Source organism: Theobroma umbraticum, unplaced genomic scaffold, assembly GCF_002168275.2.
Source record: "Theobroma umbraticum cultivar Fairchild unplaced genomic scaffold, ASM216827v3 scaffold_55.0, whole genome shotgun sequence".
Taxonomy (NCBI): domain Eukaryota; kingdom Viridiplantae; phylum Streptophyta; class Magnoliopsida; order Malvales; family Malvaceae; genus Theobroma; species Theobroma umbraticum.
Genome location: NW_018397270.1, coordinates 2,372,077 through 2,389,278, shown reverse-complemented (window position 1 = coordinate 2,389,278; position 17,202 = coordinate 2,372,077). Strand labels below are relative to the sequence as shown.

The window sequence follows — 17,202 nt, the reverse complement described above, 5'->3', positions numbered from 1 at the left end:
TCTCATTTTGGCAATCATGCCATAGAAAAATTCAATGTTCAAAAATTATTTATTGTTCCACAATCTAATTTAAGTCAACAAGCTTGATCACCATCAAGTGAGGTTATTACCTTCATGGTCCTATTCTTCACCACTCCTTATCATTAGTTCTTACAATATGTCATGCATATTAGAACATTAATAAAGAGTAAAGTACCATATACCAAATAGTTAAAAATAAATCATCATAAGATTCATACCTGAAGTGGAAGCCTTTTTTTGTTTCTTCCTTTTGATGGATTTAAGATAATCCTTGTAATTGCACCTCCAATACCCTAAGTTGTTGCAGAAATGGCATTTGTCGTTATCCTTGTCTTTTTTCATGCTTTTAATAGGCTTCATACCTTTCAAAGTTGATGCCTTTTTAACCTTGTCTTTTTAGAAAATTTTCTTTTCTTATCTCTATTTTTCTTAGAAGAGCCAAGATGAATTAAAGGTTTCGCTTTTGCAATGGTATTTTGAGCCTATGTGAGCATATTCAATAAGCCTGACAAGGTTACCTCAATCTTGTTTATGTTGCAATTCAACGCAAACTGTAAATGGCTTCCAGTAGTGAAATAAGTACAAGGTTTATGCTTAATTCAAGATCCATGACCTAACCCAACTGCTTAAGTCAAGTGATATATCTTATCATTTTAAGCATATGAGGCCTTACTAGGCTTCCCTCAAAGATCTTACATCAGAACAAATCTTTTAAAATGTAGAATTTCTCTATATGACTTTCTTTATTGAACATTTTACTGAGGTTTAGGATAATATCCAAGGCATTCATAGCTTTCATGTTGCTTTTGAAGATCTAGAGTCATACTAGCCAACACCACACCTGTGGCTTGATTAAGAACATCCGTATAAACTCTATATGCCTCATTTTCCTCATTTGAAGTATCATCGCTAGGTTCCTCAAGAACAGGATCATCTAAGATATAAGCCTTTTTCTTTTGTTTCAAGACAATTTTGATATTGCGAAACCAGTCAATGAAATTTGGGCTTGTCAACTTGTTTGCATCAAGTGTGTTTCTAAGTGACAAACTGTTTACCATGTTTGATTTATATCTTATATTAACCAAAATATATAAAGCTTAGTTATTAGTGCAAAGTATGTAATCATAAAGAGAAAGTTTTAGAATCTTATATTTATTCTCAATATTTTATCAAAAAATTAGCCTTTCTTTAATGTTATGTAATCATAAAGAGAAAGTTTTAGAATCTTATATTTATCTCAATATTTTATCAAAAAATTAGCCTTTCTTTAATGTTTCAAGAAATTTAACTTTTAAACTTCTTATTGAGTTAAGCCCCCTTTCATCCTACCATGACTTTGAGTGACTTAACAAGCCATAATGAAACTAATTTGATAGGTAACTTAGCTTACCAACTTTAGCTGATACAACTCTTAGATCAATTAGGTAAACAACTTTTTGTCTAAATGTATCATGTACATTGTGCCTAACTATGCCTCTAACACTATACGGTCAAGTGTGACACATCTGAGCAACATTGTACTAGTTTAGTAAGACTTACCAATAACTCAAACATACTCGTGTAAAAGCTTAGTCTTGAGTGACTCAACAAGCCTCCAATTAAAAGAGAAACTTCGTTATCTTGTAATATGGTGGAAGACAAATGTTTGACTCAATATATTATTGAGGGATTTTATTTATTAGTTCATTAATTAAGGTCTCATTGATTTGACGTTATTGATATGCATTGTATTTATCACATATCACATATATCATATATATATATATATACTAAAATATAAATCTATCATATGCCAACTACTAGGATGATTATGGACTTTACTAAGTTTAATTTCCTCGAGCAATTAAGAAAATTAGTTGATCAAATTCCTAGGAAATTTTACAAACATTGTGTTTTAGCTTTGCTTGTAATCTCCTTGAATCTTTATGGCGACTTTGAATCTCCATCTTCAAGTTACAATTTTTTTTTATCTAACCCTAGTTTTACACTTTGATATAATTAATTACATTTTATAATCAAGAAACCTCAAGTTACATTCGAGGGAAGTTAAGTGAGAAAAGAATTTTAAAACCCTAGAGAAAATAAGAGTAAGGCGGGGTACGCAGATCCTATTTCAAAATAAATTCCATGAGAAGTAAATTTAACCATCCATAACCTAATCTTTTAATGTTTAAGTCTATAATCATATTCATACTTTATAATCACAATCTAAAGCATAAAAATAAATGCAAGCTCAATATCACCTAGTGATTTTGTGTGTTATTTGAGAAAAACATCAATTATCTTACTTAAAACGGTAGACTCATTCAATTTAGTATTTAAGAAATTCTCATTTTCAAAACACTTAAAGTAAAACTTTTACTCCTTTTGCTTAAATAGAATCCATCGAAATAAAAGTTTCCATTTTAGGACTTTCCAGTTTTATTATTCCCATAATTAAAACTCCTTTTAATTTTGAAAACCTCTTTATTTTAGGTAAGCTTCTTAAAATGTATTTAAGACAACATTTTAATTTCTAACATTTAGAACATCGATTAGTTTCCTAAATTGTATTTTGTTCAAGTTACCTAAATGATAACTTAACAAATTTTGGAAAGTTCTAGTCAAATAAAAAATTTTAAGGAAAGTTCAATGATATCACATAATTTTAGAAATCCCTTTTAAAGTAGAAAACAATTTCCCAAGAATCTCCCAAATTAAAATGCTAACCATAATTTTAGGAATTCACTTTAAGTAGGAAACAATTTCCTATTCTTTATGAATTACCCAAAATTAAAATAGATGGTGTTAAAATACTCTTAAAACTCTATAAATCATGAGTCAAACACATGAACAAGGTTGCTGAAAATTTTCAACAAGTGTGTTTAACAATTAAACACAAAATTCATGGAGAATTAAGCCACCAAAACCGATCATAGTTGTCCAAAATTTCCTACATTGAATCTTTGTTGTTTTAGAACTTGAAAACATGATTTCTTTAATCAACCTTTTCATACTAAATCAAGTCTAGCTGAAACATGCAGTAATTTAATTTGGTAAAACTAATTTTTAACAATTTAAAAAATTGCTCATAATGCTTGCCCAATGTTAGCAAAAATAATCAGCATATTAGTCTCCAAAACACTCAAAACTATTCGGTTTTAGTGGCTTTGCAAGCCTTTCAATGCATTCATTAATTCTTCACTTAAACATGATTTTAAACCTTTTAAAATATATTTTAGTAGATTAAATACTTGCTATCAAAATTTGAATTAAAATAGAAAAACAAAATTTAAAGAAAGCCTTCAAAACCTATATGTATCAAATCAACACACAAATCAATCCTATTGATTATCACAAAGAAACAAACATGCAAATTACATGAAAAACATCAAGTAAAGGCTTTGATACCACTGTTGGGATTCAGCCCCATGCTCAAACATGAAATTGATCATGAAATTAGAAACATTATGCACTAGAAAAATAAAATATGCATTTGATCAAAGAAACAAACAAATTTCACAAGATCAGTGTTTATGTTTTTCATGTAATTTTTAAATTAATTATAAATATTTATAAGTTTAAGTATTACATACTTTTAGATATTGTAATCAAGATCCTATTAAATCCAAAAGGGATTATAATGAAACGAAACAAGAAACTCGAAAAATAGAATAAGTTAGTATGGAATCATGCATTCAAAAACTTTGCTTCTTCACCTTAAGGATTTGTCAAATTTTCAACTGCCTAAGTATTTGGCTTCTAATAGTAATCCAAACACAACATATTTTGTTGGGGGGAATGGAATAGCTATTCCTCCTATTCCTAATACTTTTCTAACACTTTATTTGATTGAAAGGAATGGCCATTCAAGGAGATAAGAAATAGTCAATACTAATCCCCTTTGGTATTCGCTATTCCAAGAGACAAGGATTAGAGTAAAAACATTAATGGATAAAAATGTTCTTTATTAATTTGAAGAATTACCATACTATATAAAATACATTTTATTAATTTTTACAATTTCTTTCTCTCTCTACTCAACTATCTCTTTCCTTCTCTCACTAAATTAAAATAAATTTAAAACTTAATAAAAAAATTTAAAATGAATTTAAAATAAAAATTTTTAAGTTTTAATTATACATTATAAAAAGTTAATATTTTAAACTTAAAAATTATATTAAAATTTTAATTATAAATTTTTCATATTTTAATATTTTAAAAATAAATTAATAAAATATTAAAATAAATATTTTAATTTAAACATTACATATTATAATGAATGATATTTTTGTCATTTATCACTTATTTCTTAGTCATTACTAAAACTATTCCTGCCAACCAAATATTTAGAATAATTCATAATAGCAATTCTTATCCTATTCCATTCCTGTGAACCAAATTACACAATAGCTATTCATTTTTTATTCTATTCCATTCCCACTCAATTTCTTCTTGCGAACCAAACACACTCACAGTGATCAAATAAGACTTCTTTATTTTTCTTATACTAGCAAGTATTGTTTCTAAAACAAAATAAATCAAAAGTTCTAGCCGAATCTTATTTTTATCCGACAAAGAAAATTAATTTTCTTTTCTTATTTTCTTGAAACAACCAAGAAGTGGCTAAAGGTTTTCTTTTTCTCATCATAATTTTAGTTTGCTAACATAATATATTTATGTAGCCAAATTAAGTTATAACCCTAAATACAATATTTGTATTTTTTATTCAATTAAGACTTTGTGAACTTAATTAATGTTTTCACTTTATTTTGGTCTATTTCAATTAAGTCCCACTTAATTGATTATCCTTCTTTAATTTCAATCATGTCACTTAATATGTGTGACCCATTAAGCTTCTAACATATTGGTTGCAAATATAAATCATAATCAAATATCAATTTAATAATTGATTTATATTTATAGATTATGAGCGACATCTAACAATACATTATGACCACTCAAATGTTAGAGAGTTAATTAAAGAATTTGACAAAGTTCTTCAGTGATAAGGCTCTTATTGCAATATGGTACTTTCATCAAATATCCTGGACATGTCATAAAACATGGCTCAGTGTCTACTTATGATATTCCATATTAGCTCTCATAATTAATAACTAACTTTATGAATTTTGGAAAGTAACTTTCCTCAAATTCATCATGCTTTGGCCAAAGACTTTATACAAGTTAATTTAGAATTGAGAACAACTGAGAAATATCCCCTCATATCACTTGGGGTGATGAATCCTTTCTTAACTACTCATCCACCTCCATATGCTTCATGGCATATCAAAAAACACCCAATTTAGCCATCATTTGGTCACTTGTAGACTCGTAGGGATGAAATCAAAGTATATCATTCTCCATACAAGATGACATAGTATCTCAAGTTTGAGGATTGGTTGCACGACTATCACATGAGAACATATTTTATAGACACTTGAGTAAAATACCCAGCGGAGTTTTCATAGTAAGTCATCTTCAGTGAACTTGTTCTTTAACAAGCACCCATATGTTATCTTCTAATATCCCATATAGTTCAATCTATGGGATCGATTGCTTACTTTCCAAGTAAGGAGGCTTAACATGTACCGATGTTTGAGCATTGTCAATGCCTTGTCTTGATAATACAATGATCAGGAATAAATTTTGAAATATGACTTTGATGCATAGTGATCTCATAATTATAACAACTTTACAGTTCTTTTGCAAGGCTTTTATGTTTCATGGGCTTAATCCAATTAGTACTTAATAACTCCTTATTATTGCACTAACATAAAGGAAAACCTCTATTACATATAGTTATGCAATTAAGTATGCATTAAATGATAATATATATTCCTTGACCAATTCAATTGGCTTAAACACATATACTAACACATTTTGAAATGATTTAGGGGTGCATTAATCATGGAGAATTAGTGTACTTAATCTCCTAGTGGTGAGATCTAGTAGTGTTATTATTAGAGACATATTTTGATACTTTTCCAAATTGTTAAGAGTCTCAAGCTCAAGAAAAAAACTTGAGATAAGAACATTACTTCATTTACTTGATAATGAATTGTCGTCAATTTATCCTGTGATTTTTTCCATCTACATTAGAAAAATTTTCTTTTTTCCTTGTAAATTTGGTATTGTCTCTCTATTATTTGTTCTAATTGATGTGTAGTTGATTTATTTGCTTGTCGTTTGGTATGTGCATATTTTGCATGGTTGATGTTGATTAACTGCTTGCTTATTTATATTGTAGAGTGAGGATTAGGACTTGGGTCCAATCACCCTTTTCCTCCTGACATTATTCAAATGCATAAAGGAAAATTAAAGTCCAGAATATGGAAGAGAACAAAAAATTTAAAACTTAGATGTTCGGTGTACCAAAAGTTAAAACTAATTTTATCTATAATAAAAAAAAAGTTAAAGAAGTGCATATGCTTATTAGTCGGTAACCATGCCCTAGATAAGCATGTTAGTTTACTGAAAGATTAACCAGAAAAGAATATATATATATATATAAGTAATTAAAGATAAGAGAAAAAGAATATATATACGTGTTGTACACGAAGATACTGAACAAGATTAGTTATAAACTATAAATGGAGAAAACAGTTAAACCTCCCAACTTCTAGTGTACAAAAATAATTAGAATTCAAAGGCTGGCCTTAGATCTCTCCTACATACAGCTGAGCTTCTAAACCACAAAATCTTAACTTAGGTTGGAAAATAGCATTTGTTTAGTCAATTTCACCAACCTTGGAGGACCCTTTTCCTCTAACCCTTTTTCTAACAAAAATCCTCACAAACTTCTATTCTTGGCGTTACGTACGTTGTCCACCGTTTCTTCCCTCTCTTGACCCCCCACATTTCCTTCTCCAGAGAGAAAACAGAACAAGGAAAGCAAGGCAACGAAAGAAAGAAGAAGCTGATGCAATCAATCCTCGTTGCCCCAGCTGAAGCTTCTCCTTCTTGCTTTTTAGCCACTGTTTTGACGTTGTGGCAATGCTAATGGGGGCGCACATAGCTAGGCTTGTGCGCACACCAAATCCATCGTTAGCTCTTGCGCTTGTTTCTTTGTTATCATTGGTCGCCATCTCATATGGTGATACGGATTTGGAGACCCTCTTAACCTTCAAGGACTCCTTAGCAAACCCATCAGCTCTTAGCAATTGGAATGCTTCTATTAGCCCATGCCACAAGGATCAAGCAAATTGGATCGGCGTGCTTTGCCTTAATAATACAATATGGGGTTTGCAACTTGAAAACATGGGGCTAGCAGGGCTAGTGAATATTGATATCCTTGCTGCATTGCCTAACTTGCGCACAATAAGCCTTATGAACAACAATTTTGAGGGTACAATGCCAGAAATAAGGAAATTGGGTGCTTTGAAGGCTTTGTATTTGTCAAACAATCGTTTCACCGGGGAGATTCCTAATGATGCATTCAAAGGGATGAGGTCTTTGAAGAAAGTGTTTTTGGCAAATAATGCTTTCTCTGGTGCAATTCCCTCATCGCTAACGACATTGCCTAAGCTTGTTATTTTGAGACTGGAGGGAAATCAATTTGTTGGCCAAATACCTGATTTTAAGCACAAGAGTATCAAGGTGGTGAACTTGGCTAGCAATCAATTGGAGGGACCTATCCCTGCAAGCTTAAGCAAAATGGGCGCAAGCATGTTTTCAGGTAGCGACAGAAATCATGTTAAAAAGTAATAAATCAAATGGAGCTTGACAAATCATGTCAATTCATTTTCTTAACATATCTACTCTCATTGTCGTGACGCAGGCAACAGAAATCTGTGTGGGCAACCTCTCCAAGCATGCACCTTCACCAGTCCCCCGCCTAGCCCTTCACCTAAACCCTCAGCCAGCCCCCAAGCTGTCCTCTCATCCCTAGATAAAGAGATATCTGATCTGAAAATTGCATTGATTGTGGTATCCATAGTGTTGCTTGTCGTGATCATTGCAGCAATTATTTTCATTATCCCGCAGAAGAAACAAAAATCCAAAGTATTACAGGCAACTGATCTTGATGACTCGAACAAGCTACCAGCTTATGATGAAGGGGAAAAGAAAGTGTCGGAGGGTGGTGGCGTGATGAAGAGGCCTGACCATGGGAAGTTGATATTTTTGAAAGATGATTTGGAGGCGTTCGACTTGCAAGACCTGCTTAGAGCCTCGGCAGAGGTTCTTGGAAGTGGGAATTTTGGAGCTTCATACAAGGCCGGTATATTGAATGGTGAAGCCGTGGTGGTGAAGAGGTACAAGCAAATGAACAATGTGGGGAGGGAAGATTTTCATGAGCACATGAGAAGATTGGGAAGGTTGAACCATCAGAACTTGCTGCCTCTTGTGGCCTATTACTATAGGAGAGAGGAGAAATTGTTGATTTCCGAGTTTATGGAGAACGGTAGCTTGGCTGGTCATCTTCATGGTAAGTTTTCGAATGGCTCATGTCTGTGATTCTTAATCGTTCTTTAAAATGACAAGATGATTGATTATTGATGCCATATCAACTTTGTTAAATGATTTGAAACCTGGTAATTAAGTGAAGTCCAGCTCCAGGCTTCAGCAGCACCCTTCCCATAATCAGGTTTAAAATGCTTTTGCACTGGTCAAATTTGCCTAGAGTGCTTATGAAAGAAATAAACCCCAATAATTTTACAGTTTTAATTAATCCCAAAGCTGCTTGTGCACTTAGTTCAGGTAATAGTGGTTAGTAGGTATGGATTATAAGACCAGTGGAAGACTATTAGTGCTACTTTCAGCTGCTGATTAACTTGAGCTTTTTGAACCTTGCCTTTTCCAGCTAACCATAGTCTAGATCAACCTGGTCTGGATTGGCCGACTCGGTTGAAGATCATAAAGGGTGTGGCGAGGGGTTTGATTTATCTCTACAACGAGCTTCCTAGCCTAGTTGTGCCCCATGGTCATTTGAAATCTTCCAATGTGCTTCTGGACGAGGATTTGGAGCCTCTGCTGTCTGATTATGCCCTAAGGCCAGTGATCAACCAGGAGCAGGCTCACATGGTCATGACTGCTTACAAATCACCAGAGTATGCTATAAATGGCCGCATAAGCAGGAAGACTGATGTGTGGTGCCTCGGAATACTCATCATGGAGGTCTTAACCGGTAAGTTTCCAGAGAACTATCTAACGCCAAGTTATGACAGCAATACAAATTTAGCCAATTGGGTCAATGAGATGGTCAAGGAGAAAAAGAGCAGTGAAGTTTTTGACAAGGAGATGGCAGGAACAAAGAACAGCAAAGGTGAAATGATAAACCTTTTGAAGATTGGATTAAGCTGTTGTGAAGAGGATTTCGAGACAAGGCCGGAGTTGAAGGAGGTTGTGCAAAAGATTGAACAGTTGAAAGAGGGGGACGATGAAGACTTTTCTTCAACCATGGGTGAAGTGAATGCAGCTATCTTTAGAGGAAATATGGAGGATGAATCATATTTCTCCCTCAATCGTTGATCAGGACTGCAAAATCAAGGGAATGTGGATATTAGGATGCCCACAGCTATACATGTGTTTCATAAAAATTCCCATAAATTCATGAAGAACATGATGGTCTATGGGAGCTAGCCTTCTCCATGTATAGAATCAAAACTTACTGGTTAGGCTGAAATTTTGGACATGGAGGTTCACATTTCTATGTTGCTGAAACATGTGACTTTTTAGTTGATAGAAAATCCTTTTCAAACTCAAAGAAAAGACAACAACAAAAAACCCAAAAAAAAAACAAATTCAAAATATTTGTTTCCTATCTTTTTATTTTTTATTTATTATATTAGTTAGTAATTATTTTAGCTCTCTTATTAAATTTCTAAAATCACATGTGTAAATAGATATCAAAGTATTACATAAAATATAAAATCAATCAGAGGCAGAAGCCCAATAAACTTATCCACTAGGGTTGTGTCTTTTTCTCCAATGTCCACCCAAATCTAATGGCGTGTTTGATAAATTGTTAAAAATTAAAATTTTCAGTAATTTAATTATTTCCAATGCGTTTGATATTTTTATTTTAAAAATCATTTATTTTAAATTTATTTAATGAAAAAATTGTTATTTAAATACATTAGTCTTATACTCTTTCCTTTTATTCATGTATTCTTTCTTTTTTAATTATTATTACTGTAAAATACTTATAAAATCAAAATTCTCATTTACATAAGAATCGATAAAAAAATCTTCTCAATATTTAACTTTCAATACTATACCAAACAAATTGTATTTGATAAATTAAAATTTTAAATTTTCTAACCTAAAAATTTAATACTGAATTTGTCAATATTCAATGTTTTGAACTAAATCGAACTTGGCTTATGAAACTCTAAGCGCCCACCAATTCATTACTTATAGGTTTAATGTATTGTTAATTTAATATCAAAGCACAAAATGCTAAGATAAGTTTTTAGCCAGCAACATAAATTAGCAAAAGACTTAATCTAACATAATTAATTTTCAGCAAGCACAACAAAGAACTACTTATAGGTTAACCATGTAAAAACATTCTGTTAACCTCTTCCCTACTTGATAACTAATACAAGAATATATTATTAGGTTACTTGCGCATTAAGTTAGGAAGATTATTTTCATAATTATCTTTCTTTAGTTATCTTTTACTTAACTTATACTTTAAGGAAATTTAGGGTAGGTTAATTCCTTATTTATTTCATTTAGGAATTGTAATAATCCTATATGGGAAAAGTAAGAAGGCTTTCTTTCTTAGAAATAATAATATAAAATCCAATTGGGTTAATTGTTACACATTTAAGTTAAGAATAAATAAAGAATATTTTCTTAAATAAGCAGTGCTTATTCTATTTAGACTCTTTTCAAAAGAGTAAGAGGTTTTAGTGTCTTTAGTTTGGCCAAACAAAGTGAGATTTGGCCATTGTTCACTTAGTGGTTTTCAAGCTTTGCCAAGATTGGTGTTCACGTTAATAAGGTTTGAACCTCAACAAGATTGGTATTTTCACAACGTCCAAGCGTCTGTTTGGTATAAAAGCGGGATGATTATTGTTCACTGCATAGTTTGGGTTCTTGCTACTATTAGGTTTCAACTCTCCTTGTTCAAGTAATTTTGTCTATTTACTTGTTTTATAGTTCTATCATCATTTTTTTCTTCATCACCACATCATCATCACCATGCCATCGCCATATCACCATTGCCATAATTGTCGTCCTTATTTATGCCAGCAAAATGCCACCAAGACATCAAAATGATCGTCAAAGAAATGTTGATGAGATCGAGATTAAGTAACTACGTTGCCAAGTCCTAGAATTACAAGAGCAACTAGCTCGATGTGATGTTGCTCAAATTAACAGTAGTAACTCTAGGGATGAAAAGAATAATACCAACCTTTCTATCAAGAATCATTCTCCGATGAAGAGGTATCTATATGTTGCCTAAGAACTATTACTACTAGAGATTTGGGGAATTAAGGTCGACATTTCTAAATTTGAAAGAAAACTTCACTCTGATGACTTTCTTTACTAACTCTACACATTAGAAAGTTTTTTTAGCTCAAAGATGTTCTTGATGAAAAACGTGTGAAGCTTGTTACAATTAGATTAAAAAAATATGCCTCTAATTGGTTGGAAAATTTCAAACGACATCAACAAAGAAAAGGTAGCAATCAGATAAGAACATGGGATAAGATGCATCAAGAACTTAAATGTAAGTTTCTTCTTGAGCACTATCGAGAAGAAATTTTTATTAAATTTCATAATTTGAGACTAAAAACAATGTTTATGGAGGAATATACAATGGAGTTCGAACAACTTCACATAAATTGAGATGTCCATGAACCTACAGAGCAAGCTAAAGCTTGTTATCTTGGAGATCTCAATATTGAAATTACATATGTTGTTCAACTACAACTATATTGGAGCTTAAATGATGTCATCAGATTAGCATTAAAGGTTGAGAAACAGCAATCATGAAATAGCTCAGTGAGTTCATCTAGACAAAAAGATTCGACCTTAAATCGTGGGAGACAAAGTTTGGTAACCATTCCTCCATCAAAGGTAAACTCTTCCAAAACTTCTTTTACTTGTGCTTTTAATGTCAACAAGAAGTGTTTGAAATGCCAAGGATTTGGGCATATTGCTTCTGATTGTCCAAATCGAAGAATTATCTCCCTAGCAAAAGAAGAAATTAAGGAATAACCTAACATGGAAGAAATAGAGGATGAGCTAAAAATAGTCAACGAAGATGAGACAAAAAAAGTTTCTACCGACCATGGATGAGCTCTTATTGTTCGTCGTAACCTCAACATTGCTAAGATGATTGAAAATGAAAGTTGGCTTTGCCACAACATCTTTTATACAAGGTGCACATCCCAAGGGAAGGTTTGCAATGTCATTATTGATAAATGAAGCTATGATAATATTGTTGCCAACTAAATGGTGGAAACATTAAAGCTTCCAATTGAGAATGAAGTAATTTGTGATGAAAATGAAGTAATTTCACCTTTATCTAAGGATGTCAAAGCCATAATTGAAGAGGTTTATGATTTGTACCTGATAAGATACCCCACGAATTGCCATCAATATGAGACATTCAACATGCCATTAATCTTATCCCTAGTTCTATATTTCCAAATAACTCTACTTTATCGCATTAGTCCATAATAGTATAAAGAGTTACAATGTTAGGTCAAACAACTGCTTGAGAAAGATCCTGAATTTGGAGATATATGAAAGTACGATTCTCAGTATCTTTATTAGTTATTTCATTAGAAAAAAGGGTTTATTTTCAAAGGTAACTAATTATGCATCCCTTAATGTTCTTTTTGCCAATCTATTATTTGGGAAGCTCATAATGGAGGATTAGCTGGACACTTTGGGAGAGACAAAACACTATCTCCTCAGTTAAATGTGAGTATGGATTTTGTTTTTGATTTGCTAAGAACCCAAAGGTAAAAAGACTCTGTAATGTTGCTCATCAATAGATTTCTCGAAATGGCACATTTGTGTCATGCCATGAAATAGATGATGCTTCTCACATAGCTGATTTGTACTTTAAAGAAATTGTGTGTCCCCATGGAATTCCAAAAACTATCACTTTAGATCAAGATGTGAAGTTCATGAGTCATTTCTGATGAACTCTTTAGAAGAAAATGGAGACTCACTTGTAATTTAGTTCAACTAGTCACCTTCAAACGAATGGTCAAATAGAAGTGGTCAACAAAAGTTTAGGAAACTTATTGCAAAGCTTTGTGGGTAAACACATTCGCCAATGGGATCTTGTGTTAGCACAAGAAAAATTCTTTTACAACAATTCTATGGGCCAAACCACTGAAAGATGTTCATTTGAAATAGTGCATAAAAAATGCCCTCTTAGTCTTTTAGACCTTCTTGCATTACCAACAACTCATGAATTTAGTGTTGATGTTGAATAACATGCTAAGCAAATCGAGAAGCTTCATGAAGAAGTTCAAGAGAAAATTATTTGTTAAAGTAGTAGATACCAAAAGCAAGCCAACAAGCATAAAAAGCCAGTTAGTTTTAAGAAAAGAGACTTAGTGTGGATTAACTTAAGGCAAGAAAGTTTCCCTAAGTGTCATTCAAAATTATCTCCTCGAGTTGATGGACCATTCTAAGTCTTGGAACATATTAATGAGAATGCTTATAGGAACCAGAGCTTCTTGGAGACTATGAAGTTTCTTTAACCTTCAACATAGTTGATCTCTCTCTTGACTATGGAGAAAATGAAGAAAACGTGGATCTTCAAGGCAATTTTTCTCCAATCTAAGGAAAATGATACAAGAGTATGTTATTAGGTTACTTGGGCATTAAATTAGGGAAGATTATTTCTATATATGTCTTTCCTTAGTTATCTTTTACTTTACCTGTACTTCAATGAAGTTTAGGTTAGGTTACTTCCTTACTTATTTTATTTAGAAATGGTAATAATCCCACATGGGAGAAGTAAGAAGGCTTTTTTCCTTTGTAATAGTTATATAAAACCCTTTTAGGTTAATTATTAAACATTCAAGTTGAGAATAAATAAAAAATATTTTCTTAAATAAGCAGTGCTTATTTTCTCTTGACTTTTTTTCAAAAGAATGAGAGGTTCTAGTATCTTTGATTTGGCCAACTAACCATTTTTCACCTTAGTGGGGTTTTTAACCTCACCAAGATTGGTGTCTTCACAACACCTCGACATCAATAACATTATTCTCTTAATATCACTTTAGTTAGGAAACTAGTTTCCTTTCAAACACCCTATTCGAGCTAGCTATGCCCCTGACCTACACCTCATATCCCCTTTAGCCAATTTACGAAGATGATATGCATTTCCATTTTATGTTATTGTTGCATAGACCATATAACCAACCATTCCTGGCTTCATCAGTGCCACCCTAACTTAGAGATAGTCTTCTTTTATGCTTCATTATCAATTCATAACACCACTAATCATATCTAGGAATACATACCACATAATGTTGCCATATTTGCCAACATCTCAAAAAAGATCCTAAAAATCTGCCTCTTCATCAATATTCCATTGAAAGCAACAGAAACATCAACAACAATAGAAAGCCAATAGCAACCAAAACAGCAAAGATTGATCCTAAGAGAACAAGAATCAATCTTGGATAGGTAAAAGCCACAAGAAATCAAACTACTAGCACGAGATTTGTGTAAGATGGATAGAAGCCACCAAAAGTCATATTACCTACAATGGATCAATCCCACCAATTGAGAAATCAGTCTAAAATTGGTAAAAGCCAAGAGAATCCATATTGTTTAGAATGGATAGATCCCATGAGGGATTGATTTCCTATAAACTTGTAAGAACCTTGTCCTTTCAAAACCTTCCACAATTAAAGATTGCTCCATGTAACAACATAACAACAAAATTTCCTAACATCATATCTTATAAGAGCCATTCACAATAGAAATATCAACAACAAAACTGCACTTATTACAAAACAAATCTCAAGCCAAAGTAGAAGAATTAGGATCAAGATATGCATCATGCTTGCCATAATCCCTAGCTATACAAATCTTCAAGAGCCTTGCCAATTAAAAGGCTATCACAACCTAAGCGAAACTAGAAAAGATGCTGTAACGCTAACTTTACCAACATCAAGCTTACAAAAAACCATTCAAACAAGAAACCAACATTAAGAACAAAAATGCAAACAGAAGCAACATTAAAGCCAAAATAGAATGATCCAAAATACGCTAGTTAAACAAACAAACCAAGACCTAGGACCTTAATCATACTGCACTTGAATAAAAAACTTGCATAAGGTCTTGTTATCTTGAGACCTCATCTTTTGCTAAGGTATCTGCCATCTTATTCCACTATTTGGAAATATGTTTAATATTCTAGCTGCCCAATTAAACAAAAGCTTTCAATGTGAAAAATCCATTTCTTTAGCTTCTAAATTGTTGAATTTGAGTTCGAAATCCAACCTACCATAAATGCAAAATCACCTTTTGATCAATAGGTTGTGTAACTTATTGATCTCAAATCTACAAACATGATGAAAGCTTCCCTTTTGGCAACTCAACAAGATTCGAATCTTCAATATCAATGGACTTCAAGAAAAGAATTTTAACTAAACCAAACTCATCCTTTAACATACCTTCAATATTAGCTTCACTCGGGCATTGTCACTCCATCAATATTGAATTTCAAAGATCCTTGTGTTGGTTTATCCCACTCCATATTTGTTCTTGTTATCTCTATAGCTTTCAAATTGATCTCATGTTTTGAAATGACAAAAAAAGAAATGATCAAATTTCGTTTAACACTTGAAACATAAAGTCTACATATACCTTAGCATTTTCAAATGAACTTGAGAAGAGAAATGATTAAAAAAGACTTTAAAATTTGCATTCTGGTCTAAATCTATCAATATGTGTTTTTCAGCTATCAATACATTTGGTCAAGTATCGATAAAAATCGAAATCTATTCATACATGTTCTTAAGAAAAGTCAAAATTCACAAAGTCAAACTCAATTTATCGATACATTCTCAAATGTATCGATAGATATGCAACAGAATGCTCATTGCCTCAAAAGTATGGATACATTCATCAATTGTATTGATACATTAACTAATGTATCCATACATTGTTAACTAAATGGTCAAACCCTTATAGCCAAGACCAAAATGTATTAACACATTTTCACGGGAATTCAAAAATAAAAGCAGTAATGTATAGATAAAATATAATCGTTAGAGCCTAGAATGAAGAGAAAAAATAGTTACTTTCACATTTAATGCACTCCCAACTACTTTTAAAGCTTCAATAACTATAAATACAAGCTCCTAAAATATTTATGGAGGTTAAAAGACTTTGAAATAAAACTCCAAGAGAAGAATTCATCTCAAATCATTCAATACTCTTTGTACTTCTCTTCTTACATTTAAGTCTTTTATTATACCTTTCATAGAGCCTTTATTGCTTGTCTTTTTTCTCACCAAACATTGTACTTAACTTGCTATTTGGCCTTCAAGAGGCATCCTAGATACATTTTTACCTCTTATTATATTCACTTGAGTGCTTATACTTTAACCAATTGAAAAAGTAGAAATTAAGTGGTTATATATTAACCAAGATAAAAGGTAGAGTACTCTTTGTACTCCTCTTCTTGCATTTAAGTATTCTATCGTACTTTTTATAGAGACTTTATTGCTTATCTTGTTTCTCACCAAACATTGTATTTAACTTGCTATTTAGCCTTTAAAAGGCATCTTAGCTATACTTTCATCTCTTATTGTATTCACTTTAGTGGTTATACCTTAACTAATTGAAAAGGTAAAAATTAAGTGGTTATACCTTAACCAAGATAAAAGGTAAAGTGGTTGTATTTTAACCATAAAAGGCATTGTATTGAAAGGTTGTGCGACTTACAAAAGGCATTATATTAAACTTTATTTCAATAATGCATTTTAAACTCCTTTCTAAATTTAAAGGAAAAAGCATTGGCAATAAGGCCTAACTTTTATAAAAGTTATTATGTTGATCCTTCTTACTTTATTACTTCTTTAATTTCATTTGCATTTTTAACTTCACTTACTTTACAAGGAATCAATTGTCTTACTTATTTTCAATTCAGGGATTTGACTTAACAAAATTTTATTTTCTTAAAATTGAAAAGGAATCTTCAAAATTGTTAAAAGTTTTATGAATGGCTCTGATATCACTGCTGAGATTCGACCTCATGCTCAA

At 31.9% G+C, this 17,202-nt stretch overlaps 1 protein-coding gene across 1 annotated transcript; it reads left to right on the top strand.

The window, feature by feature from the left end:
• The first annotated feature begins 6,790 nt into the window (after positions 1-6,790).
• Positions 6,791-9,721, top strand: PRK4 (Leucine-rich repeat protein kinase family protein). The gene is made up of 3 exons (XM_021441399.1): positions 6,791-7,678; positions 7,781-8,428; positions 8,804-9,721. Exons 1-3 carry the CDS (start codon positions 6,997-6,999, stop codon positions 9,469-9,471), a joined length of 1,998 nt encoding a protein of 665 aa, XP_021297074.1. The 5' UTR covers positions 6,791-6,996; the 3' UTR covers positions 9,472-9,721.
• The last annotated feature ends 7,481 nt before the right edge of the window (positions 9,722-17,202 follow it).